Source organism: Stegostoma tigrinum, chromosome 17 (assembly GCF_030684315.1).
Source record: "Stegostoma tigrinum isolate sSteTig4 chromosome 17, sSteTig4.hap1, whole genome shotgun sequence".
Taxonomy (NCBI): Eukaryota; Metazoa; Chordata; class Chondrichthyes; order Orectolobiformes; family Stegostomatidae; genus Stegostoma; species Stegostoma tigrinum.
Window position 1 is genome coordinate 23,512,042 of NC_081370.1, and position 26,080 is coordinate 23,538,121.

General features: G+C 38.7%; 1 protein-coding gene across 7 annotated transcripts in view; it reads left to right on the forward strand.

Annotated features, from left to right (window-relative positions):
• Nucleotides 1-26,080, forward strand: part of abcc8 (ATP-binding cassette, sub-family C (CFTR/MRP), member 8) — a 205,107-nt gene that overhangs the window by 137,858 nt on the left and 41,169 nt on the right. For all 7 annotated transcript variants that reach the window (XM_048545426.2, XM_048545428.2, XM_048545427.2 and 4 more), the window contains 10 exons: nucleotides 816-914; nucleotides 6,168-6,252; nucleotides 10,174-10,254; nucleotides 13,842-13,979; nucleotides 15,213-15,338; nucleotides 15,696-15,801; nucleotides 17,069-17,316; nucleotides 20,651-20,817; nucleotides 22,021-22,090; nucleotides 25,227-25,384. In XM_048545426.2, coding sequence (XP_048401383.1) covers nucleotides 816-914; nucleotides 6,168-6,252; nucleotides 10,174-10,254; nucleotides 13,842-13,979; nucleotides 15,213-15,338; nucleotides 15,696-15,801; nucleotides 17,069-17,316; nucleotides 20,651-20,817; nucleotides 22,021-22,090; nucleotides 25,227-25,384 — 1,278 coding nt within the window. The remainder of the gene's footprint in view (nucleotides 1-815; nucleotides 915-6,167; nucleotides 6,253-10,173; nucleotides 10,255-13,841; nucleotides 13,980-15,212; nucleotides 15,339-15,695; nucleotides 15,802-17,068; nucleotides 17,317-20,650; nucleotides 20,818-22,020; nucleotides 22,091-25,226; nucleotides 25,385-26,080) is intronic.

Genomic DNA, 26,080 nt, shown 5'->3' on the forward strand with positions numbered 1-26,080 from the left:
TGATTCACAAGGCAAACTTGGGGTTTGGAACTCATGCTCAGATTGAAAAGACCAAAATTCATGAGGATTTGAAACAAGGCTGTAAAATTTGCTGGAAATGAATAGAAGTAAACCCTGGGAAACAAAATATCACATTGGACTGAGTTTTGGAAACTTGAATGACTATTAAGGGTTTGTGTAGTGTATACGGATGAAGTGAGTTTTATGGTTATGTTAAAAGTAATGTTGGAAAGTTTTGTTGTTTAAGAAGTTGTATACAACAATAGCATTTAGTCAATAGTTTTTTTATCCACTCGTGGTTGGTGCGATTGTTACAGCATAAGCATGAAGTCTTCTAAATCGCGCTCACAGGTATTAGGCAGAAATGTGAATTTCTATTTATAAAAGTTAGTGGTTTCTGCAGTGATCATAACAACATCCATTGGCAGGGCAAATAAAATTAATTTCCAATATTGTCCCTGGTAGGTAGCATTGTCCATGCTGATTTAACAAAAAAAACCCTGCTACTATTGCCACATGTTTGTGAATCAGTTTAAATAATTATCAAAGGAAGTTTGAAACATAGTCAAATTAATTGGAACAAAATGCAGCGAAAAAGGTTGATACCTCGCAAATATTTTAAGCTTCTAATCAGTGGAAATATAGTTGTCTTTGTGAATGTCATCCATGCAATGAGGTACGACAAGCTAAAGAGTATGAAAATATTCTCATGGGTCGTTCAAGACAGGTTCTTGGAAGTTCAAAATAGATTAATGTGATTCTCAGAATAGGCGCACCCCAGTGTTCTCAGCATTTAGTGTGTTTGTTATCCCTAGGAGAAGGAGTGCTGTGGCCTATGCTGCACAGAAACCTTGGATATTGAACACAACTGTGGAAGAGAACATCACCTTTGGAAATCCATTTAACAAACAAAGGTAATAAATGTTATATAAAGTTTAATTTGTAGAATAGACATGTAGTATAAGCATTGAACTTCTGTGTTATTTTGACTGTGGGGCATTTGATACGTGGTCATTAAATATTGTAATCAGAATTTTATAGAGGACATGGCTGTATCAATGTTTTGGAGGGAGCAGAATTCTTGCACAAAGTTTCTATAAAAGTTCCAGATTTTGTTTAGATTCCTTTTCAAGGAAAGATTTTAACCCCATTTGCCTGGATAAGAGGGCTGTTAAAAAACAACGATCTTCCTTACATGCAAAATGTTTGTTCCATTTCCCATTTTAATCTACAGGCTGAAGAAGCACCAATTTAAAGCAGGCAGAATTGATCCTGCTGACTTAATATTGACATTAATATTGTTGATCCTATTGACTTAATATGGCACATTAATTCATGACAAATCAATAGTGTTTCACCTTGGGCCTGAACAGAAACATCACAATTGCTTCCTTACCAGACTGACAACTGCCAGAAAGGACTGGACTGGCAGGTGCCTTTTGTATTGAAGACTGATAAGAGACTTCCAGCGATCTTTTAAGTGATAAAGGGGCACGGTAGGATCAATGTCGAGAAGATGGCTTGAGTTCCATTGGGGACACTGTTGAGAGTGGGAGAACACTGGCTGCAGACAATCCATTCGACAAGATAATTAATTCAAAGGCTGTGCCATTGTAAAGGGGAGTCCTCATTTGGATAAACCTCTGCAGAATCTCACCTAGCATTTAGCCAGGTTGATTACCTGGCTGGTGAAAGGAGATATTGAAATGAGCTGATTACAGCAAGAATGGTACAATTGGAGTGGGGTGTGAGGGGATGCCTATAGCAGAAATTGGCATGAGTCAGGATAATATAACAGAGATGGTTCCACTCTACTTCATAGCTTTTCTTGAAATGCCATGAAAGCATAGGCAAAGTTAGCAGGGCCACTCCAAAGAAATATCCAACCCTAGTTTAAGATCTTCTCTCCAGATTATAATGTACATATCAGAAAGGGTAATCAATTCAAGATAATGATCTCCTGAAGGCCATCAAGAGGAATTAAAAAATCAACTTAATTCAGGTAATTTGATAGTTCAGTTGTGTCCTATGCCATTGTATTTTTGTCTCATTGATGAGAAAGCAGCAGATGACATTTAAGAAAAAGAAGAAAGATAAGTTTCATGTGCACCCATTATTTTTTCTACTTTTACTTTTATGAAGTTAAACTGTAGATTAACCCAAGAAAATATTCACTTGCACGGTCTGTGACCGATTTATTACATTGTTATTGACCCAACAACACCTGCATACCTATCCGTTCTCAAGAAAGGATATCAAACGGTTATAATTAAATAATGCTAGGTTCATAGCTGTTTGATACTTTTCCTAATTTGTCCACAGAAGTTAAAGAAAAGTTGCTGCTTTTCATGACCTTTTGCAAGTTTTTTTATAGTCCTTCATTCCTATCTAGAGGTTTAAAAAAATAAGCATTGTTCATACAATGGGGATTCAAAATAATGCTAGCTATTTCCCATTTGAAAATGAAATAAAAGCTCAAGAAGGATCACTGGATCTGAAATAACTGTGCTCTCTCTCCAAATATGCCACCACACCTGCTGAATTTTTCCAAATCATTTCTGTTTTTGTTTTCTTTATTTATTGTTTTATTCAGGACAATTGACACAGTTGACGAAGACAGACAACACTAGATAAACAAGACAGAAGCTGCTTCTGTGTATTACAGAAACAGAGTTTGATTCAAATTTGAAATAAAACTGAATCCATTTTATACATGATCATTTTTGGCAGTAAATACTTAATACAAAATATTTAAATCAGTGAATATAAAAATAGGGAGAGACTGAGTCCCTGTCACCCATTTAATACAATGACACAATGTCAAGACCCACTGTATTAGATGTGGAATTTAAGCATAGTACTGGTGACATCTTGCACAATGTACATATACCAAACACACATGTACACACGTACCAAACACAAACACACACATACACGAAACACATGCACAGAGACATTACTGACATAAACAAAGACACATTCCTCCATCAGTTCTTAGCTCTTTGATGTTGCCTGCCTGAGCTGTATGGTTAGAAGTTGTAGATCCAGCACAAGTGATCTAGAAACTTGCTAGCTAACTGGAGAGAAATATTAGTTTGGATATTCTGAAGAGTGGCAATCACAATCGATTGGCATTCTGCTTGTATCTTTTATCGTTAAAACAGAACGCTGCATTTTGTAGCCAGGAACTCCAATCTCAGCTCCTTTAGAAATGCAGAATGTACCTAAAATCAAATAGTTCCCTCATAGTGAAGAATGGTTGGGAGAAGTCAGACTACACATTCTTTTGTAGCAGTCACAGTGCCGTGTTCTGACTGCTGTGAAAGGATCATATATAAGGCACATATGAAGTTAGGGTGCCAGGTAGATTGATGGAGTACTTAAGGTAGTTTGGGGATAGGGGTTTGAGCTGGCAGCAAGTGTAGTGGGTGTGTGTCCATGTGGCCAAGAGAGGTTTGCCTGAAGCTGAGAGGAGTGTGAATGAGACCAGCATGAGATGGGGGCTGTGCTGTCAGGACTATGGGAAACTAGAAGATGGGGTGGGTTGTGACACAAAAGTGTGAAGGGATTATTGGGGCCAGCAAGCAATGCATGCTACCAGCCTGGGGGAGGGATGGGAGGTGTCAAGTCCTAGGAGTTCAGATTGGTGGAGGAGAAAGGGATCAGGGCTTGTGGTTGGGATTGTTTCTCTTTCCAAAAGTCATAACCTTGCAGTAATGACCTACTGCTTTAATGACATTTACTTAGTTTGGGCCATGATGATGGTCTATACTTCTCACATGGTGCATAAGTAACGTAATGAAGGTTGTACAGTCACATCAAATAGTAAATGGCTTTGTCAATATTTGCAGTATTAATGGTTCAGTAAGCAAAGATCTATCCAAAATAGCAACGTTTTGCAAAGCATGACAGATGGTGTTTCTTTAGGGCACTGTTACTAGGTAGTTTGATCAATGATTTGACAACAATATATTTCTTACTGAGACACAATGGGTTGGAGAGGAATTCTCTATCTAAAGCCATCATAAAACTGATAGCATACAATAAGGAAGAATTTGATGATTCAAATTTAGACTGAGTATGGTGAATAGCATGATAAAGAAATCTTACATTTCACCTCAAAGGCACTGTAATTGAGATTGATGGAAAAACAATTCTCCTCTTCAATGACAAATTGTCTGAATTGAATCTTGTCAAAATCCTCTTATAATTGGCCAGAGATCCATAGAACATATTCTACAACAAACGCAAGAGCCTTGTATTAATTCAGCTGTTAAGATCCTACTACCCAGGAACAGAAGAAACAGAGAGAGAGTTAGATCATTCAGTCCCTTAAGACTGATCTGCTGATCAACTAGATCATGGCTGATCTTACCCAGGCCTCAACTCAGGTTTCCTGTTGTCTCCTCATACCTGATATTTCAAGAAACCTTTTCTACCTCCTCTTTAAACATTTTCAGTGTCCTATCTAATTGGACCTTGACCAACCTCAGAAACGAAATCCTTCACATCTTAGTTTTAAATGACCGCCACACAATTCTGTAACTATGTGCTTTGGTACAAGATTTCCCCACCAATAAAAACATCTTCTCAACGTCTACTCTGTCAAACCCCCTCAAAATCCTGTGTGGTTCAATGAGTTCATCCCTTATTCTTATAAACTCCAAACCTAACTTGTTTATCCGTCCTTCATAAGTCAATCCAGAATTGCATTGAACTGACTCTAATGCCAGTATATGGTTTCTTAAATACTGTAGCAAAACTGTAGTCAGTATTCTAGGTGCAGCCTCACCAACACCCTGCATAGTTGGAACAAGACTTCCCAGTTTTTAAATGCTAACCGCCTACGAATAAAGACCAAAATTCCGTTTGTCTACTTAATTATTTGCTGCATCTCCATGTTAACTTTTCACATTTCATACACAGGAACATCCAGATCCCTGTGCATTGCACTGTTTTTTTTGGGAATCTCTCTTCTTTTAAATAATAGGCTGTATTTTGGTGATTGGCCATTATGAGTCAGTTATACTCATTTAGTTTTATTCTACTTGCTTTCCATTCCAAGCAAGGTGGGTTGCTAAAATAGGAACTCTAGATTTCCACTGCTTGGGAATTTCAGTAATATTACTAGCAAAATGTATAGATTCACATGCTACCACCATTGTCCTTGTTGATGGGCAAGCAAGACTCCTCTTGTTAAGATTACGATGGATAGATGTTAATGTGAAAGAATCAAGAAATCAGTGAGTCAATTTTTGTCAACATTTGAGAAGAAACTTCAGAAAAAGCTTTTAAAATGTCCTTTAATGCTGCATTCTTTTATATTCCATCAGGAGTAATAGTTAAGCAATGTTAGATTCACTGTGAAATGTGATTTTAATTTCTGTATAAACTGGTTAGTTTCTAGGGTTAGTGTGACTCTGAGCAAAACTATTACATACAGAGAGTGACAAAACAATAAAAGAACTTCCCACAGTCTTGGGTTGAGAAGTGGATTATGGTTTGATTTTTCTTGACAATTAACCATTGATTTAACAAGAACATAGAAAAGAAGTCACTGCCGTTAGTTGCAGCCACTTGTGCCAGGGGATCTGCTTTGTGGTACACCTGTCTTGTACCTTCTTCATAAAATCACTACAGCTTGTGTGCAACCATTCAATGATAGCTCTCATCCAACTATGCCTAGGTTAACTCTTCTCTCTGCTGCCCTCCACCTAAGCATGCAGAAGAGATTATAGCTATCCAGCTCTGCTCAAATAGGTGCAAAACTGATGTTTCTCTTTCTAAGCGTCACTTTTTAAAGAATTCTTTTAGCTTTTACAATTTCAAATCCATCTTTATTTTCCCTATGGGCTGCATGAGGAATTTTTAGCATGTATCATAGCATCTCATGTCACACTGCCTAGTAATAAATGTATTGGTCACCTGTCTAACTCATTGCTTTTCTTTTATGGAGATGAAATACGCAAGATCGTGGAAAATAAATTACTGCCACAATCAGCAAAATAATGCAGAGGTGTGCTGCTTACACAATGTCTCAAGGGTCCATTAGGCTTTCAGATAAAATCAATAGTTTCCAGCTGGACAATCTGTGTTAATTTCCCTTGAATCAATTAGTTCGATGTAATAAATGCATGCCAATTGACTCTTTGCTGCTTTCTTCACAGATATAAAACAGTAATTGATGCTTGTTCACTTCAGCCAGATATTGACATCCTTCCTCAGGGAGATCAGACTCAGATTGGTGAGAGGGTCAGTAACCATATGTTTATGTTTGATTTTTTTGTTATTTTTAAAAAAATGTAATTTATCATTCAATAAAAGGTCTGATTTTGTCAAAACCAATCACTTGGGTTTCAGCCAAAATTTGTTTCACTCTATTTTTTTCATGTCTGATAATGAACAGAATCAGCCATTTGCATTTATGTTTACTAAAACACTGACTTTCTATTTGAGAGGGTGATAGGGCAATTGTTATGGGAATCTTGCTAACCTACAAAATAACACATACCTATGAGGAGCAACCACTGTAGTTTAGGGGTTTTTTTGTGTTTTTTTTTTCTATTTGTCATTTAGATCATCGTGATATATTTACATCATTCTGTGATGTTGAGAGCAGGCAAAAAACCTGATCCCACATCCAGGTAATCTCTTTGCAGATGACCATTAATGAGGGGTATTTAAGTCACTTATGTTCATTTTCTCCCAGTTTCACCTCTAGTGGAAGTATTCACCCCCGCTTAGTAACAGCATGACCTAGACAGGACATGACATCCTGGCTTTAACATTTTGTTAGTACAAAGCACAGTATGCAGTTGTCATAATATTCTGTGAAAGATCATTTCCTCTTTCTAAGCAGCAATTTAACTGGTTCGGTTTTCAAAACAAAACTTCTATCATAAACAAAGTTCGACAATAGTGTAACATTGGTATAGATTTTGTAGGAAATAGCATCCATCTTTATTGTATGTAATAGCCAGTATAGGTTATGATATTCAGCAGGTGGTCACTGTAGCATGATGCCATTACACAAAGTTTGCTGGTAAAAGACCTGTTCCCACAGCATGAGCAATATTTCCATATAGTTTGCCATTATAAAGGGTGTACAGATAGCTATTAAATATTTGGCCCATTGGCAGAACTTAAGGGGAGTTGGATGGCCAACCCTCAACACCATGTCACTGCATTCCCAGAAGGAAAATCATTGAAGAGAGCCAACAATATCAGCTTTTGTCTGCTCTACAGTCATAATGTCATGTGGATGAGCACCCTCCTCCCCAACCCATCCCCACTCCAACCTCTCCATCCCCCAACACCACACACCTCCAGCCCCCACCACTGAAACCACACCTGGAAGGGGCAAATAATATCCAGTCCCATTCTTTCCCTTGGAAAACAATCAATCAATCTCTATTTACTGGTACACTCCATCACAACCCTGCTCCTGAACCATAAACTCCATCCATTTCAATGGCGAAGTGCTGAGGCTGAATCAAACTGTCTGTTTGCAAGCTTACCATGTTCAACTTCAAGGTAAGCTGTTACCCACATAGCTGTCTCAGAGATGGTAGGAGCTGGACAATCTGAGATAACAAGGTGTAGAGCTGGATGAACACAGCGGGCCAAGCAGCATCAGAGGAGCAGGAAAGCTAGGCCCAAACTGTCAGCTTTCCTGCCCCTCTGATGCTGCTTGGCCTGCTGTGTTCATCCAGCTCTACACCTTGTTAACCCACATGGCTGTGTTGTTGTTGTTTCCATTCAATCACCATTGTTTGTCTTCATCTCTGCTTCACTCAATGAAACCAATGAAATACTTTTGTTAGCGTCAGACATCATTATTCTAATGCAGTCCTGGCTGACTCCCATATTCCACCTTACTAAACTCTGTCACTCTTCTAACTTGTGCACTGACCTGTACCTGTTCCTAGTTAATCAATACTGCATTTTAAAATTCTGACCTTTACTTTCAAATCTCCTCCAAGATATCTGACCCCCTGAATGTCCCTGATTTTAATCTTCACCATTAATGGCCATGCCTTCAACTGCTAAAGCTCTAACTCTGGAGTTCAAACGCTAAACCACATTTTCCTACTTTAACACTCTCCCTAAAGCTTGCCCCTTTGAACGTGCTTTTGGGAATGTTCCCTTAACTAAGGTTGTATTGTGTAGCTTAGTCTCACATTTTGTATGATAGTGTTCCCGTGATTTTTCAAGTTACTATATAAATACAAGATGTCTTTGTTATTGGGGATTTAATAGAATGAGATGTTTAATGCTCACTTTTGTGAGGGCTGTAAAAATCTACAATGTCTGATAAAAGTAGAATGAGAAAATGCATTTCTTACCAAGTCCATTCTTCAATTTTCAATCTGTGCTCTCAAATCCTGGCACTCTACACATTTAATCCCTCCAGAAAAAGTTCCACATAACAATTTAATAATCCCAAGTATAATCAGATTAACTCCAGAATATATGCCCGTTTAAAACTTCAGAAACACTGCCATGAGCCACCAATACTGAACGCGTTATTTACTACAGACCACCTATCATCTCAAATGTCTGCCTGTACATCTAACCTCAAGAGATTTTCATGATGTCCTAAAAAAATTAACTTGTATTTCTAACATATCACATTTCTGAAAAACTTTCCAAATAGTGTTTAAATAGTGAGTATTTTCAAATGCAATCACTGCTGTATGAGTAAATGATCCATCACCCTGCACAGTGACCCTGCCAACTGCACACAGAAAATAAACCACAAGTTATAATCCACTAAGCCTCATGTTGCTAAAATCAGGAACCTTTGCAATTCTCCTCAGTCCATCCACTAGAATGTCAGAATCAGCTAGTGTAAATCCATCATTTAAATACCAAAAATCAGATTGACCCCGACATATCTCTCAGCTCAATAGACCCAGCTCAATGAGCAATTTTCTTTTGGTGATCATGGCTAAGGGAGGAATGTGGGCAAGGTACCAAGAAAGATTGCTAATCTTTCAAGAATAGGACATTGTTAACATCCATTTGAATCATTGGAAAAGACAGACAGTGCCTTGGTTTATTATATCATTAAAGGCTTTGGTGCTCCTATTATTGTACACAACTATCAATGTGGATTGCATATTCAAACCCAGGATTGCAGCTTGAAATCATAGAATCCCTACAGTGTGGAAACAGGCCCTTCGGCCCAACAAGTCCATACCGAATCTCAGAGAATCCCACCCAGACCCATCCCTTTGTAACACAACTAATCCACACATCCCTGAACACTACGGACAATTTAGCATGGCCAACCCACCTAGCCTGCACATTTTTGGACTGTGGGAGGAAACCGGAGCACCCGGAGGAAACCCACGCAGACACGGGGAGAATGTGCAAACTCCGCACAGACAATTGCCTGAGGCTGGAATCGAACCCAGGTCCCTGGTGCAATGAGGCAGCAGTGCTAATCACTGAGCCACCGTGCCATCCCAAAAAATCAGTAGCTTTCAAGTGGTCAACTAATTTAGTTGCTTTGGGCCATAAACCATTAAGTCATCCTGTTGACAGTTTTTGAATGCTTTTCAACACAGCATTGTGTCAAAGTCCTCCATCATTGGACATTCTCCCACAGGATACCAAGAAGTTGTCCCCTGCCAATTTTCCTAATGGTTTGTCATTCTGAGGCTTTAGTATCTTCTTGGGAAGTTGGTTGTGGTATAATCTTAGTGTCCTATCTTGAGGCCAGAAAAATGTGGGTTCAAGTGCCAGATGTTCCAGAGGAATGTCAAAGCATGTCTGAATAGGTTGATTACAAATACCTGCCGTGCACTGTAATACGTTACAGATCCCCAAACCCTCTTACATGCCTTCACAATTGCTGGGGCAGTACTGTAGCAAGTTCGTTGCTATTCCCTGCAGAGGTTTAATGGATATACCTAGATGGGGAGATACGAAATGGCCAGTGTATTGTTAAATACCTGCAATCCATTTGGCATATCGTCAGGTTAAGTAAGAGCTTTAATGGCATACTGATATTGAAGGATGTGAGCCTCTTCATTTCATTCTGATTAAATGATAATGAGTTTCTGGGGAATGAATTTGTGTCTGTATAGATTTGTTCACTGTGCTTTGGTTAAGTGAATAAATTGGATTTCACTTGGTTTGATTATTTCTTCTCCCAATGTTCTCCAGGGAATTAACTTAAGTGGTGGACAACGTCAACGTATTAGTGTTGCAAGATCCCTGTACCAGCAAACTAATGTGGTATTTCTGGTTGGTTCACTTATTTGCTTGTTTCTATTTAAAATGCATGTGGTTTGTACTTGAGTTCTTCATGTTAGCTTGCTAACTTGAATTTTCTAGTCAGTAATTAGATATTCAGATACTTTTTTTTTACATACTGCTCACATCAGAAATTGTTCCTTTTTCTAAAAGACCAAGATGTAGGAGATTTTTAGTGTAACTATATAAGAACTAGTAGAAATTGGCTACATGACTGCTATAGCCTGCTGCGTTGTTCAATAGAATCATGGCTGACCTTATACCTAACTCCACTTCCGGCCTGATTCCCCACATCCCTCAATTCTTTTAGAGTGCAAAAATCCAGAACCTCCGTTTTGAACACAATCAACATCTGAGCAGCCACAGCCTTCTGGGGTGTGGCTCGAAATTTCCAAACTTCTGAGTGAAGAAATTTCTCTCCATCTGGGTAATAAGTGAGCGACTCCTTTTTGTGAGAATTCTGTACCTTATTTGTAGACTCTTTAGTGAGGGGAAATAGACTTTCAATAATTTACCAGTCAAACCCTCTGAAAATTTGTCTGTTTCAATGAGAGTATCTCTCATGCTTCTAAATTTCAGAGAGTAATGGCCTTTCCACTCAACATTTCCTTCATCTACAAAGTCAATCTGGCATATCCTTCCTTAGCTGCAGATATGAAAACCGTACGCATTACTCCAAGTGTAATCTCAGTATCAGTATGCCACCAAAGTCTTTGCAGACTATAGACCTGCTCTATCATTAGAGAGAGACGGCTGCTGGTGCTTTAACCTGATGGCCACTGTACCTCAGACAACAAAGAGATTGAGAAAGAGAGTCCTTCATGATAATCTCAGCCAGTGTGGAAATTTAACCCACACTGTTGGCAACACACTGCTTCACAAATCAACCATTCAGCCAACTGAGCTAAACCGTGCTCCATAATCTCAGTAAAACCCTACCAATACTTCTTGAGTCTTGAACTCATGTCCCCTTGCAAGAATGGCCAACACATCTTGCTAATTTCTTCCTTGACTTGCATCTTAACTTGGATATTCTGTGTACAAGTTTTTTTATGAACATCGAGGTTTCATAGTTTCTCACCATTTAAACAAAATGATTATCAAATGAATAACCCCACATTTCCCCACATTGTGCTCCACTTGCTACCTTCACACCCTGATCTCTTAAGCTCTGCCACAATCTCACCACTCTCACTGAGATCTGCCAACTTGTTGATACTGAATTAACTTCAGAATGGTGTCCATAACCTCCTTTTCTTCAGCCACTGCCCAAATCTAACCCAGCAGCCACTTAAGGTAGGACTTTCTCCCCACATGGGGGAAGACATCTTGACCTGTGCCAATGGACACCCTGCCAAACATAAAATGGCAGCCAGTTATCTGTGAGTGAACTTTGGCCTGACATTTCAGTCAGAGATCTGGGGAACATATTGCCGTGTGTTTTCAGCTTTGCGTTACAGCTGCAAGCCTCAGCACTCAGACAATTACTATCTCCAAGGTAGCTCTGATGATCTCCTCATGTTTTCCACAGGTACTGAGACAAATGAGGTCAACTCCCACACTATCCTTCCGCGAACATCAACCTCAAAGCTCAGAAGAAGCAACATGCTTCATGCATGTACCCTCCACTATCATAAATATTCTCACCTCAGTGGGCACTCACAAACAATTAGTGGTATGAAATGCACAACACTTGCTGGAGAGGAGGTGTGGTAGATGTGGAGCAGTACTTCAAAGCACAGCAGACAGATCCAGCCCTGCTTGGCTGGGCTTCGTTCAGGAGTGCAGGAGTCACAGCAAAGGAGGCTGTAACTGGTTCAGCAGTAATAGATGTGCTCCCTCGTGTTGAAGTTCCCTGAAGCAGGGCCATGGGTAGAGAATGAAAGAATCAGCTCATAAGCACCATCATGGTTTGGGGTACATAGTGCATGAGTTCTTCCATTGACAGAGCCATGCGTTTGGAGTGCACGCAGGACCTAAGCACTGACATACACAGGATGCATGCCACATCCTTCAGATTTGCGCCCACATGTGGACCCCCACACCACCACCCCCCAATTTTCCACCTCCCATTTGTGGCTAATGTTAACCCTCAAAAAATAACTATGATCAGGCAAACAAGAAGTTAAAATTTAAAAATTTAAGCCAGTTTCAACAGAGGCAGGTCAGTAAATCAACAACCAGTTCCTTCCCAGAAGGCATTCAGGTGGTAAAGAGTTTTTTAAGGACAGATGTATATTTTCACTTTAAAGCCATTTTTATCTGTTAGCTTCCCTTGGAAAACCATGAAAGAAAGATCCAATTCAAAAGCTAATTGAGGAAGAGGTTGTGTTTTTCCAGGGTCAACAATCAGACTGACCACACCCCCAAACCAACTTCCCCTTTCTGTTTGCCCCTCACACACAATTAGTTTGGGTGATATGAAGAGCACAACACTTGCTGAAATCTCACCACCTTACACTTCAACAGCAATCTCTCACTGCCTTGCCACCTCCCTTTGGAACATTGCTCTTTTGCAGGTTTTCCTGCCAATAAGACTGTTGGACATGAATCATGCACAATATCTGGAAAAGGTATCCAGTAGTGAAAGAGTTGCAGTGTGTACTGGAAACAGAACTTGGTGTTTTCCATTTTTAACTCCTTGTCTTGCTACAGACAAATATCAGCCCTGTTATCAATCCACATATTAGCCATTCAATTCATTTAGAGATACAGTGTGAGTTGCAAATCTTCAGACTTACTGTTTAATTTACAGGCCCCATTTCATACGAAAATTGCCTTGTCTTTGCCCTCCTAGTATTTCTAAGAACTTTCTGTATTTGTACATTAATTGTCCGTTAAACTCATGTTGGAAATTTAGGGCAGTAAATTAAGGAGATTGACTTCCACGCAGCTTGCATCAGAAATATGGGCTGCTACACATCCATGTGACTGTGCAAAGTAGACTATTGCCTTTTGATACCCCATGGCCCACATCATGCCATTCTGTGCTTGCATTTCCAGCAAGTTAGGTGCAAAAGGTTTTGAAATAAGACTTTTGAGAGCTTCAATTTGTAATCATCAGACGGCTATGGTGATGCAGAAAAACTGCTGAGGGCTATCCCAAATTTCAGAGAGATTGGGTTCTGAGGAAATGGTCAAGCCTTTGGAGAAATCTGCTGAAATAGGCAGCTGAAAGTGAAATTGACGCTATTAACTATTAGAGAAAAGATAAACTCTAAATACCACTTTAATCTATGAGCATGGAGAAAGAGGTTTAACTAAATAGAATGTAATTTAGGACAAGTTCTTCACAAAATGAAGATTAACATTGGACTTCTGGCAGAGTAGGGAACAAGAGAATTTTTGAGTAATTTAAGGAAGCGATACTGTGCATCTCTTAAAATATAAATGTTTGTACATTTTCTCTGTTCTGCTAATAGACAATCAAGAAGCATTAAGCCACAAAAACATGCTTTCAATTTTTGGCAGAACTAATAAGTTCACAATATTTCTTGTTATATGTGTGTCACTTTGTGCATTCTTCAGTGAAATTGAAAGAGAGAACTAAATCAAATATTAATCAAATGTTTTTTTAGGATGACCCATTCTCGGCGCTGGACATTCACTTGAGTGATCACCTTATGCAAGATGGAATCCTGAAGCTGCTGCAAGATGAGAAACGGACTGTAGTCCTGGTTACCCATAAGCTGCAGTACCTGCCTCATGCAGACTGGGTGAGACAGCTTACATTTTTTAATTCTTTTCTGGCTTTGTAAATGATGATTTTTGGAGCTGGAGATGTCAATGGGCTAGATGGTTAATGGAAGATTGAAAATAATACTAACATGTGCATTTGATTTCCATTTTGTTTGAAGTGTTCTTTCTTGTCCCATGCCTAAAATTAGAAAACAATGGCAAACCACCAATGACAAAACTGCCAAGGAAACAGCTCAGGGTGAAGCATCAGCATACATTATTAGCTGAATACCAATGATTAAGGGCCTCTTTAACAAAAGTATTGTCAGACACATTTTTCTGCAGAGTCATTGTGCAATTTTGTTATTTATTGTAAATGTACAGTCGCCATAGAGATGGGTGGGCGGGGAGAGAGAGAGAGAGAGAGAGAGAGAGGGAGAGAGAGACTGGGACAGGGATAGGGACAGGGACAGATGGCAGGTGAACCTGAGGGTCAAGGAACTAACTCAAAATGATTCAGAATGATGGTACAACAAGTTCTTCATGAAATATGCACCTTGGAATCTTGTAGCAGTAATCACTGTTGGATAAGAATTTTGAACATAAGTTATAAATTATCTTTCTACAATGTAGACATTTCTTGTAATAGAATGCTGAGTGAGCACAATTAGAGAGGGAGCCAATATAAACAAATAGGGGCACTTCATGGAGAAAAAAAATCAGGTTGTGGTAGCAGGTGGAAGCATAGAAGCACTTACAACATAGGACATTCTTTTTGGCTGTGCAGGAGTCAATTTAACAGAACTCTCAAACAAAGCAACCAACTTTTCATTGCCATAATGATATGAAATCAGTCATGCAGCATTAATACTAACATGATTGTCAACAGCCAATAACAACACATTTTTAAAAACTTTTTTTAAACTACATTTCAAGTGCAGATTTAAATGCTGCCAAGTTTTAAAATAAACAATTCTGGTGAGTTTAGACCTCCGCAAGCTGTGTTTTGACACCCCACTAATGAAAATTGGATCTGTATGAAGACAGCTTCACTTTTACATGTGCAATTGCCTCCATTAACTAAGGATCTGTTACATAAAAACATCCCTAATCTTTCTCACCCACTCCCGGCAAAACTGCCCACCATTGCCTTGCAAATTCAAACCGTGATGTTTTCATAGACACGTTAATGCTTGAATATATTTATCATTTAAACTATTTACAAATTATGTGTTTAAATATCTTCATCAATGTACTTTATATTTCCATAGATTATAGCAATGAAGGATGGTACAATTCAGAGAGAGGGAACTCTCAAGGATATCCAGAATTCTGATCCGGAACTATTTGAACTTTGGAAAACACTAATGAACAGGCAGGATCAGGATCTAGAAAAGGTTTTTCAAATTTCTCAGTTTGCTTATATTATCATATTGAAACAAGTTTGAGTTTACTTTGGTGACTGACTGGATTTTAATTGTTTTTGCAAAAAAATGAACAAAGTCAAAAGAAGGCAAAGAAAATTATTTCCTTGCGTCACAAATAAAAATGAATTTGTACCTTATCAGCAGTTATCCAATGTATAGGTTTTTCCAGCACAAAATGCTGGAAGTCCAATACTTGATAACACTGAGTTCTCTTTCCAGTATTTGGTTTTCAATGATACACTTAGCCATTATTTGAAGTAACATTTTTTTTTGTTCTGTCAGTGCATGTTGAGTATGAATAGGGAAAATCGTTATTTTGTTCTACAGGAGACAATAGCTGAAAGCAAGACAGCAATGGAAAGGAAAAACCTACGGAGAGCAATGTATTCACGGGAAGCCCTTCTCAAAACGTTGCAAGAGAGCGAAGATGAAGGTATTCATCTAATTTTTCATGAACAGTGTGCAAAAATCATCAGAGAATTAGATTCATGCTGATGTCCTGAGGCAGGAAAGTGGAAGAAAAGCTGGAAATGAGCCAAAAGAAGCAGAATAAGCCTGCCCCAGACACAGTGGGCTTCCTGCCCCTCAGTGGCAAGGGGTACAACCCTCTGGAACAGTTGGTCAATATGACTGACCAGCAGCTCCAACATTGCCTGCTGGCAGGCCCACATAGGACAACTGAGAACAGCGAACCCAGGAAAATCAACGGTCATGAGCTGGACGGGTTTAGCAACTTAGAGAGGGTGGGGAGGATAAAAGAGGAGTGAATTTTAAAGCCCAAGTAGATCAGAAGGGAGGCCACAATACTGTATTCTAAAAGGGTGCCCCAAGGGGCAAAAGGTGTTTTCTAAAGATAGGATTCCACTTCCTCGCTGCATTTTTAAAAGCCCGCTTTGAAGAAGTCTGCTCATTCCACTGACCATACCAATCATATTATTTGCATGAACAGGATAATATTGGGGTCAATTAAACTGACCCTGATTTATTTATTTATTTCTGGTGGGAAAGATGCAAACCCTCCATAGCGTGTGGGTGAACTCAGCATTGGGTGATGGCCCCATAACTCGTCTTACATGCTCCCCCACTGAAAACACAGTCTGTGAGGGCTTGTGAAATCCAGCCCAAACTCTCAGGAGATCATAGCACCAAAGTGAGAGTGAGCAATTTGCCATCACTTAATAAAATAGGGAATACTGTCGACGACAGAATATAATTTGTAAATGACAATGAAAAAAATCATTTTAATGCAAAGCTCCTGAAGTTTCAATGTGTTTTGGAATTGAGAAACCTCAATCAGGGCCAAGGCTAAGATGCAGCACTGCCATCAAGCGAAAAATGAAAATGGTGGGATATTCACTAGGTAACGTCAGGGTTGGGTTTAAAAAGCTGAAGGTTGTAGATGAACATGAGAATAAGTGGGCTGTTTAGAAGTTGCAGTTCTCCTAAAGCATGAGAAATTCAGAGATAATGTGATGAATCTTGATTATAATGTGTAAAGATGTAGAAAATGAGAAGAATATGTGTAAACAGGAACAAGAAAGGAAGCTTCAGAGGAATAACTGGGTTTGTGAATTTCTTTCAGGGGGAGGAATTTAGAACCCTTACACACTCTTAACTGTTCAGTTACAGACATTGCAGTCAATGTGAAAGTAAACGTATTATGTCAATGGCTTATGACCTGCTTTGTACATTGATTACAGAAGATATTACTGAAAGTGATGATGAAGACAACCTTTCATCTGTCTTGCGCCAGAGAGCAAAGATGCCATGGCATGCTTGTGGGAAGTACCTGAGCTCTGCAGGTTGTCTTTTACTGCCTCTCCTGATCTTCTCACAACTTTTCAAGCACACAGTGATGGTGGCAATTGATTACTGGCTAGCAAAATGGACCTCAGATGCTATTCAATTTAAAATTGAAGCAGAGAAAATAAACTGTACTCTGATCCAGGTAAGCCTTTATTATGAACTGAATGACTGCTAGACCACTTCAGAGAGCAGTTAAGTGTCAGCTGCATTACTGTGCATCTAGAGTGACATTGTAGATTTTCTTCCCTAAAGGACATTAATGGACCAGACAGATATTTTGCACAATCAATAATAATTTCATGGCCACCATTACTGAGCCTAACATAATATTTCAGATTGATTAATTTCATTTCAATTTCACCAGCTGCCATGGTGGGGTTTGAAACATATCTTCATGGTATTCATCCAGGCCTCTGGATTACTATGTCATCACCTCTACCATCTTTACCGAGCCGAGCCTACGTGTGACTGCAAATCTACAGTTATCACAGTTCTCAAGTCACAGTTTAGAAAGAGCCCATATAGCCAATTGTGCCTGCACCAGCTCTTCAAATGATCATTGTTACCAACTTTGTACCTTTGCCTTTCTCCTGCTCCTGAGAAACAGCAAACCATCTCCTCACAGAAGCTGCAAAGGAAATGACCCAGAGTGAAGAATCAGCAAACAATGAGCCAAGGACCTACCCTTGGGCAGAACACACATGAATAAATTCATGTCTATGTACTAGAACATTGCACTTAATTCCCATCGTTCTCAGAATGAATGCAATTTGAAACTGTCTAAAACCATGAGCAATTTTTTTTTCTCTGACAGGAGTAACCGTTAATGATTTCAAGAAAATAGATTAACAATAATCCTATTATAATGTTGTCAGATACAGTGTATCATCTAATGGCATTGGTGAGTGCTGTTGAAGTGATATATTTTGGAAGGTAGAATGAGGAGAGGCAATATAACATAAATATAACTATAATTCTAAAGAACCTGCAAAAACAGAGACACCCAAAGGTATATGTGTACAAATTATAGTAGACGACAGAGCAGAAAAAACATTTACAACTCCTTTATAAAACAGTGACTTTGCCTGAACTGACATATCATTACAAATTCTGGGACACTACACTTTAGGAAGAATCTGAAGGTTTTAACTAGTGTGTGGAAAAGATTAATGAGACTGATTTCAAGGATGAGGGTTAGGAATTAGAACATTGAGAAATGATTTGATCAAAGTGTTCAAAATTATAAAGGGTCTAGAGAGTGTGGATATCGTGAAACACTGTTCCCATTGACAGGCGTGTTGAGGAACAAAGGCTACAGATTAACGGTCATTCATAAAAAAAAATCAAAGGTGAAATGGGGAAAAACTGTTTTATGCAACAACTGAATAGATTCAGGAATGCTGTGCTCAAGAGTACAATGGTGGCAGTCAGTCAGAGCTTCCAAAAGGAAACTGGATGGAATCTGACGAAAAGTAATCTTCAGAGCTAAGTAAAAAAAAGTGCAAGAGTGGAATGAGCAGAGTGAGGGCTGATGCGTCAGGCCAAATGGCATTTTTCTGTGCTGTCACTATTCTTGGTCCGAGATTCTAGAAAGCCTTTGCATCCATTTCCTTTGTACAGTTGTAACAATTGTTACAATCTATCCTGCAAACCTACTGCAAGGCTAAAATTCTCCCATTTGCTGGGTGAGTGTGGGCGCTGGTAGGTTCCTAATTGACTTGTCATCTTCACAGTTTATCAGATCATGAGCTAATCAGCTTGTTAAGAGCTGACCAGCAAGTTCTTCAGCCCATCACAAACATTCACAGCAGAGTCACATACAGCCAGATGTAGCCCGACAATCAAAGGTCAGCAGATTCTGGGTCCTAAGGACCATTGGTTGTGGTCTAGTCTTCAAGGGACCCAATGGAAAGAAGGTAGATGACCTTCTTTTGCACAGGGTGGATATTGCAGGAAGTTGGGAGTCAGGGCCTCAGAGGCCACTCACTTATCTACCCAACCTGTGTCTCTGATTTTCCCCAAACCAGGGCAAACTGAGGCCCAACTCTCCAATCCAGTGGCAAGTCATCCTGGTTTCCCAGTCAGGAAGTTGGTCATTTTTCTCACCTGCCAGGAAGGCAGGAAGTCAGAATGATGAGTAAAGGCACTTAGGTGACCATTTTATTGACCACTGAAGAGCGTTAATTACTGGTGAATCGGGAATGTTCCCAGTAGACCTCCTTGTTTGGCATTGAATTGATGATGTAGCAAGGAGGGGATGGTGGGGTGAGGACAAATATATTTCCAAGGCCAATTCACCCAATTATTTCCCCTTCTCATCTCCTCCAGGGAAGAGAATTTCAGTTCTCACAGTCTGTGTGCTGAGTTCAGCCAAATCATTTTCAAGTGACCTTTTTATCATCATTTTCAGTGTTAGTGTTGGGAGAGGCAAATGTTTTCACAACTTAATTGGGATTTGTGTTGACTTCACCAATGATAACAATAAACCTTAAGCCTGCCTTCAGAAGGGAGGAATCTATTCTCTGCCTGTGTCACCGATGTACATAGTGACTACGGCAGCATCATCATCCAGGCTTTTCAAATGGCCAAACATGGACGTCTATGGAATAAAAAGACAATTATGGGGGATTTGTACAATAAACCTACTAAAAAGATATAAAAATGTCACACTGTCTTTGAAACATCATTCAAAATAAGCATATTTATGTTTAGAATGAAACCACTTTCAAAAAAGTTATAAGTGAAACTGAGAAAACCTCTGTGCTTAAATACATTCAGTGTACATTCTGGCATCCAATGCTGTTCTTGTATGTCCAAATGAAATATAGATTTTAAAGTGATGATTACTGAATTACTTGCCTGTGACTTTTCTGTTTCACTGCTAAGTCAATAGAAAGCAAACTGCCAGCTTCTTAAGTCCATTGGTGGATTGGCCCAATCTAAATATAAATCATTCACTAGCTGGGATCCAAAGCATAAAATTATAGCCATTAACAAAAGCATAAAAGACAATTCCTGTTCAAAAAGGTACATCAAAAATTATTATTTCTTTTTTCCAAATCAAAAGACTACAAGCGATCCATTAAACCTGAAATGTCATTGAAGTGTTCAATACCATTTATAGAAATTGAAAAGAAACTGTAAGAATATTTTGGAAAGTAATGCTTATTTGACTAAGCATTTTTGACTGGGTTAAGTAGTATCCTAGAAATATGGGGATACAATTGATTATAAAGCATTCTTGTGACAAATCATGAACAGCATTATCAGGCAAGGAGGATTGCAACCTGGAACTAAGCTTTTTGAATTTTCTTTCTATTAATTTAAACGTATAGAAAATTTGGAAACTTTCACTACAGGCGAGCACTTCCAGGTACAGACATTGACACATGAAACTCACTTTAAAAAAACAGACTTACTTGTTTTATTCTGGTGGTCAGCATTGTGTAATGCTTTCATTTTATTTTTTGCTCTAGGACTGTCGCTTCAATCATTCCTCCTACACAATAGTGTTCAGCATTCTTTGCTGCCTGGGAATTGTCCTCTGTTTAGTTACCTCTATTGCTGTGGAATGGACAGGTCTCAAAGTGACCAAGGAACTACACAAGAGTTTGCTCAACAAGGTCATCCTGGCACCCATGAGGTATCGGACCACCTTTTCAAATTACCTTTCATTAATATTAACTTTAAATTATAAGGATGTATTTTTAACCTCACCCTCCTGACAAGACTCCAACCAACAGCTCAATTTACCTGTTGCCAAGTTTCATTTCTTATCGACTTCATTTCCCCACTATTAATAAAGTAATGGTTCTGAAAGAGTTGATGTTTAATCTGTGTTCAACTCTAACAATGTCCCACAGTCTTTGGATGCAGAATTGTCTAGGTCCCAGTGGAGACTAATATGTCATATCTGGTTCCTAATAATTATAACAATACCTAATTAGTTAATGTTATTTGTACCTATTGTAATCATGCAATGAGCTGCAATTTGTTATGTAAGGTGAGTGACTCTTTTTGTTAAGACTCTCTTGTGGTTTATACCTTTCCACTGATAATTAAGCAGGCCATTATACTCAGCAATACAAGGAGGATTGATGCAGCTGATTACCCCAAACACTACTAACACTAGTGGTAGTAACCAAGGCCCAATGCAACACCCACCATTTGATTAGGTTTAAGCTACCCCCATAGTTTAAAAGGTAACTTGTCACATTTGAGAGCTCATCTTACTGTAATTGTTTTTCAATCAAAGTGAGAAAGTCAAAATTTCAAAGGAATTGGCAACTTAGGCATGCTCGTAAATTTCTGGATCTGCCCACATCTTGATGTTAGTCTGCTTTAATGCAGAATGCTGGTAGCAGATAAATTGAAGAAATTTTGTAATTGTTTTCTCAGAATTCCTCACTTAAAAGAATAATAAATTGGACAAGGCTTAGCTGATTAAAAGTAGCTTCTGGTGATGTGGCGCCAGTGATCCCGAAAGGAATTAACAAAATTTACATATGAAAGTAATTTGCTTCCATTTGCTTCTAATTTGAACTAGAGGTTACAAGGCAAAATTTAGGAAATTAGAAGCTAAAAGTGACAAAGGAAATCTTTATAGACAACCATTAGAGTTGTGGGTAGCTTTTTATCATTAATGCTTTTTAAGCATTATCAAGAGTACTTAATTACAATTGTAATAGTCATCAGAAATTACTACCAGTAACTACAAAGTGAATGTTGCAACAGAACTAAATCTCATGTAAGCCAAGGGATCAAAGTGGAACACTACAAAATACAAAGTAGCTGTCACGTCTAAATATTCAGTACAAATTCCGTATTGTTGCTTGTTTCCCTTCAGGTTCTTTGAAACCACTCCTCTTGGAAACATTTTAAATCGATTTTCTGCGGACACAAATATCATTGACCAGGTGAGATATTTCCCTGATTGTTCAGGGGTCTTCCAGTATGCAGAAATTCTTGAATGATGGCAGAATCTTCATGAAATGTAACAGGAAGCAGAGAATGTCAGGTAGTTACCACCCAGCATTGGAATACAGTAGCTTAAAATGACTGCAAAAATGTAAATGAGATCTGCATTGATGTGAACTGTAAAATTGAGACAGACATTTTTACGTTCAAATAATGGGGCACAGCTTTCTCTTGGATATTTAGATTTAAGACATCCCTGAGCATGGACAGCTGAACAGTATATACTGAGATCTTAATCTGATTCTATGAATACAACAAATGAGACTGCAGTGATCCTGCATCAGGCCCCCAATGTAAGAGGCAGACTGAGATCTCAGCAGGTATTGTTCATTGGAGTTGCTGACTTACTGGAAGAATCTTGCCTGAGGTACAACAGCCTGCTATTAGTTCACATTAAAAAGGGAGCCTCAAGTATGTGCTCAATTATAATAATGGATTTTGCAATTATTATAATTGTAAAATATCTGCTGAGATCTCTAACTGCCTCTTATATATGGGCCTGATGCAGGATGTTTTAGTGGTGCCTGCCAAGTGCACAAAGCTATGAGATCTTGCCACAGAGGAAATCTGCCATTTCTAACAGCTGCTGCACATCCTGTGAGATTGCCCTCAAAGCTTGCACCTCGCTCTGATGTTAGTGATGCTTCCTCTTTAGATATCTGCTGCCTAATTCCACAATTATGAAGCCATTTTTGCTCTTATTCAACTGGGAAGGGAGCATTGCCCACTCTGCACCAGGTTTGATATCATAGATGAATGTCCAAGAATCAGTAAATTTCTCATTATCCCTGGCTAATATCTACAGGTGTACATTCTCTGTGTTGGGAGACAGGAAGCAAGTACTGTAGGCAATACCTATAGGATATTTGGGGCAGAGGTGAATGGGCCAGATTGATTCAAGTCGAAAAGTTGCTTGTATTACTATTCATCACCTTTAACACCATCGTCCTGATATGATGAAGGAGAAAAGTAAAGGCTGTCTATCCTTCATTCCTTCCTCTGTATTATCCAGTAGCTGCAGGAAGGAATAATAGGAAAAGATGAAGACTAGGCATTCTCCTCCTTTGAGAATGAAAAACAAGTGTTTGTGTGGTGCTTCAGAACCATGTGGATTGATATTACTAGGGCTCAGTTATTGTTCTAGAACCTGTAAGACATTGCTGGCCCCAGCATTTTACATTGTTGTAGGTCTGTATGTGCACATGTGCTTCACAGCCTTATCTTTGCATGCCCATGGCATGAGCAATTTTAATATGAAAATCATAAAATGTCCCATCCACCTGCTTATCAATGCCAATAAACATCCTTTTGGTGTCTAGTTTCCAATAATTAGACTCATAGTATTATAGTAAGGCACACCAAAAGGACACTCTTTAGTTCAGTGAGTCTGTCCTAGCTTCTTTGTAAATTAAATCCCCATTTTTTATTCATACTCTTGCAATTGTCTTTTCCTTCAACTGTTTACCCAAATCCCTTTTGAAGGCTATTCTTTAATCTATATCCATCATCTTATCAGGCATTCCAAATCATAACCACTCATTTTCTTAAAAATAATTAATTTCTCCTCAATTTTTAACCATTCACTTAAGTCTGGGTCTTCTGGTCATCAAATCTTAAACCATTGGAAACAGTTACTATTCATCGATTTCATCAAAACTTTCCTTGATTTTATACACCTCTATTAAGGCCCTTGTTAATTTTCTTTGCTCTGTGGAAAGTAACCCTGGCTTCTCCTACCTAACTGTATCCTTCAGCCCTGGGAAATCTCTTCTGCATCCTTCCCAAAGCCTTCGTATTCTTCATAAAGTAATACAAGCAACATTTTGACTTGATTTCATAACAAGACACAATACATCAGCTTTGTAATAAGTAGTGTTTACTGTAGGTTTACTATAGGTTCCAGGTTTTTGTACATGATTTCATATATTCCATTATCTGTTTGGGTAATCTTCAATGATTTGTGTAAGACACTCTGTTCTTGTTCCTCCATGAAAATTGTAATCTTTTGTTTGTATTGTCTTGCTTTATTCTTCCTGATAATGTCATTCCACACCGTTTTCTGTTAGAATTCATTTGTCATGCTTCACCCATTCCACAGCTTTTGAAGCCTTCCTCATTGTATATTACCCTTGCGCATCTTAAGTCATGTTCAAATTTTTGAGACTGTGCATAGAACCTCCAATCAAATTCACTCATGCTTATCAAAAACAGCAATGGTCTGAATACTGAGCCTTAGGATCTAACTCTGCATTCCTTCCTCTTGTATGATTGAAGGCCTTTCACTACATGTGTTTGTACCTGTCCCTTAACTATTTTGTATCCCTGCTGTTACTGCCCTCTGTATCTCTCAGGCTTTAATCTTACCAGTGACATAACAAGTGGTATGTTAACAAATACCTTTTATAAATTTATATACTCAAAATCAACTGCAATTTTCTCATCCACACCCATTGTCACCTCATCAGAAACCACGCTTTTGCTGGCTCTCTTTAAATACAGGGGTCCACACCTTATGAATATGCAACTTACAAGTGCTCATAGTTATGAATGCAATCCCGTACAAAGGCGTACTAATTTTAATTCTAAAGATCTAAAGTGAATATTTGCTCATACTTACGAAAGGCTGTTTTATATTCACCTACAAAGTGTTCCGAGTTGCACACAAATCAACTTGCAAACAGACTCCAGAGTGGAACCTGTTCAAAACCCAGGGACACCTAGTAGTCTGTGTTATTAACTTTCACTTGGTTATTGTTTCTAAAATGTTTTTGGTAAATGGTGAATACTTGTAACATCATAGGAGAGCTGCTGTAGGTTGAGTAAGTGAAGCTATAAGCTTTCAAAAAGCTAATCTGATGTTATTAGGGAAACCATGTATGTTCACCTCCTTGATTGTCACCTCCTTGACACAATCAAATCCTTGAATTCTTACTAGTACTAAAAGAGCTGTTTGAGTGATAATTTGGTTTGATCAATAGATTTGAAGAATGGGGGCTGATTATGAATTTCTAATAGAGTTTTAAATTTATTTTATTGATTTTGTATTATTTGATGCTTTGGTGTGTTTATTTTCAGCACATTCCTGCCACTCTGGAGTGTCTCAGTCGATCAACTCTGCTGTGTGTCTCTGCCTTGGCTGTGATCTCTTATGTGACCCCTGTATTCCTTATTACCTTAGTTCCTCTTGCTGTGGCTTATTACTTCATTCAGAAATACTTCAGAGTAGCATCCAGGTAACTTCTTATCAGGAACTGAATATGCTGTTGTATAGAGAGTTCAAATTACAGAACCAGCCTATTGATAACATTCAAGGTGAAGGCTACTGCCACTGGGAAACTGGAACTCCTGTATTAGCCATCTCTCATTGGTAAGGTGAAGCATGGTGAAGAGCGGAGCAAAGCTCCCTCAAGTCTATCCCAATAACTTCTAGTACCTGTAAGACCCAGTGACTAAAGAGAAATGTTGATTGAACTAGTGTGCCCTTTCTAAAACTAGCCACTCTATGGTCTTTTTGAGTGAGATGACCAACTGAGCACAGTTCACTATTAATTGAGTTAAGACAAGTTGCATCCTTTGTGACTGTAAGCTACCCTTTAACATTCTTCTGGATCTAATTACTGACTTAAACACAGTCGGCCGCAACAATCTGCTCTTGTTTTAATCCTAGGACCCAGCTGATGAAGAGTATAACTAAAGCTAATCTTAGCAAATGTCTCTATTTATTTAGTAACAAACATTCTAATGGAACAACAACAGTTTCATTCAAATCCTTCTATAGCAGTTCATGTAAATTCCCAATTTATGCCCCAATCTGCATAAATTAAGCACAATTAATCTGCAGTTGCCACGTCCTGTAGTTCTGTTCCAACATCCAGGAGGGTGGACTTGCCTAGCTTAATTTGATTTTCTGCACCTAATCATATCCATTA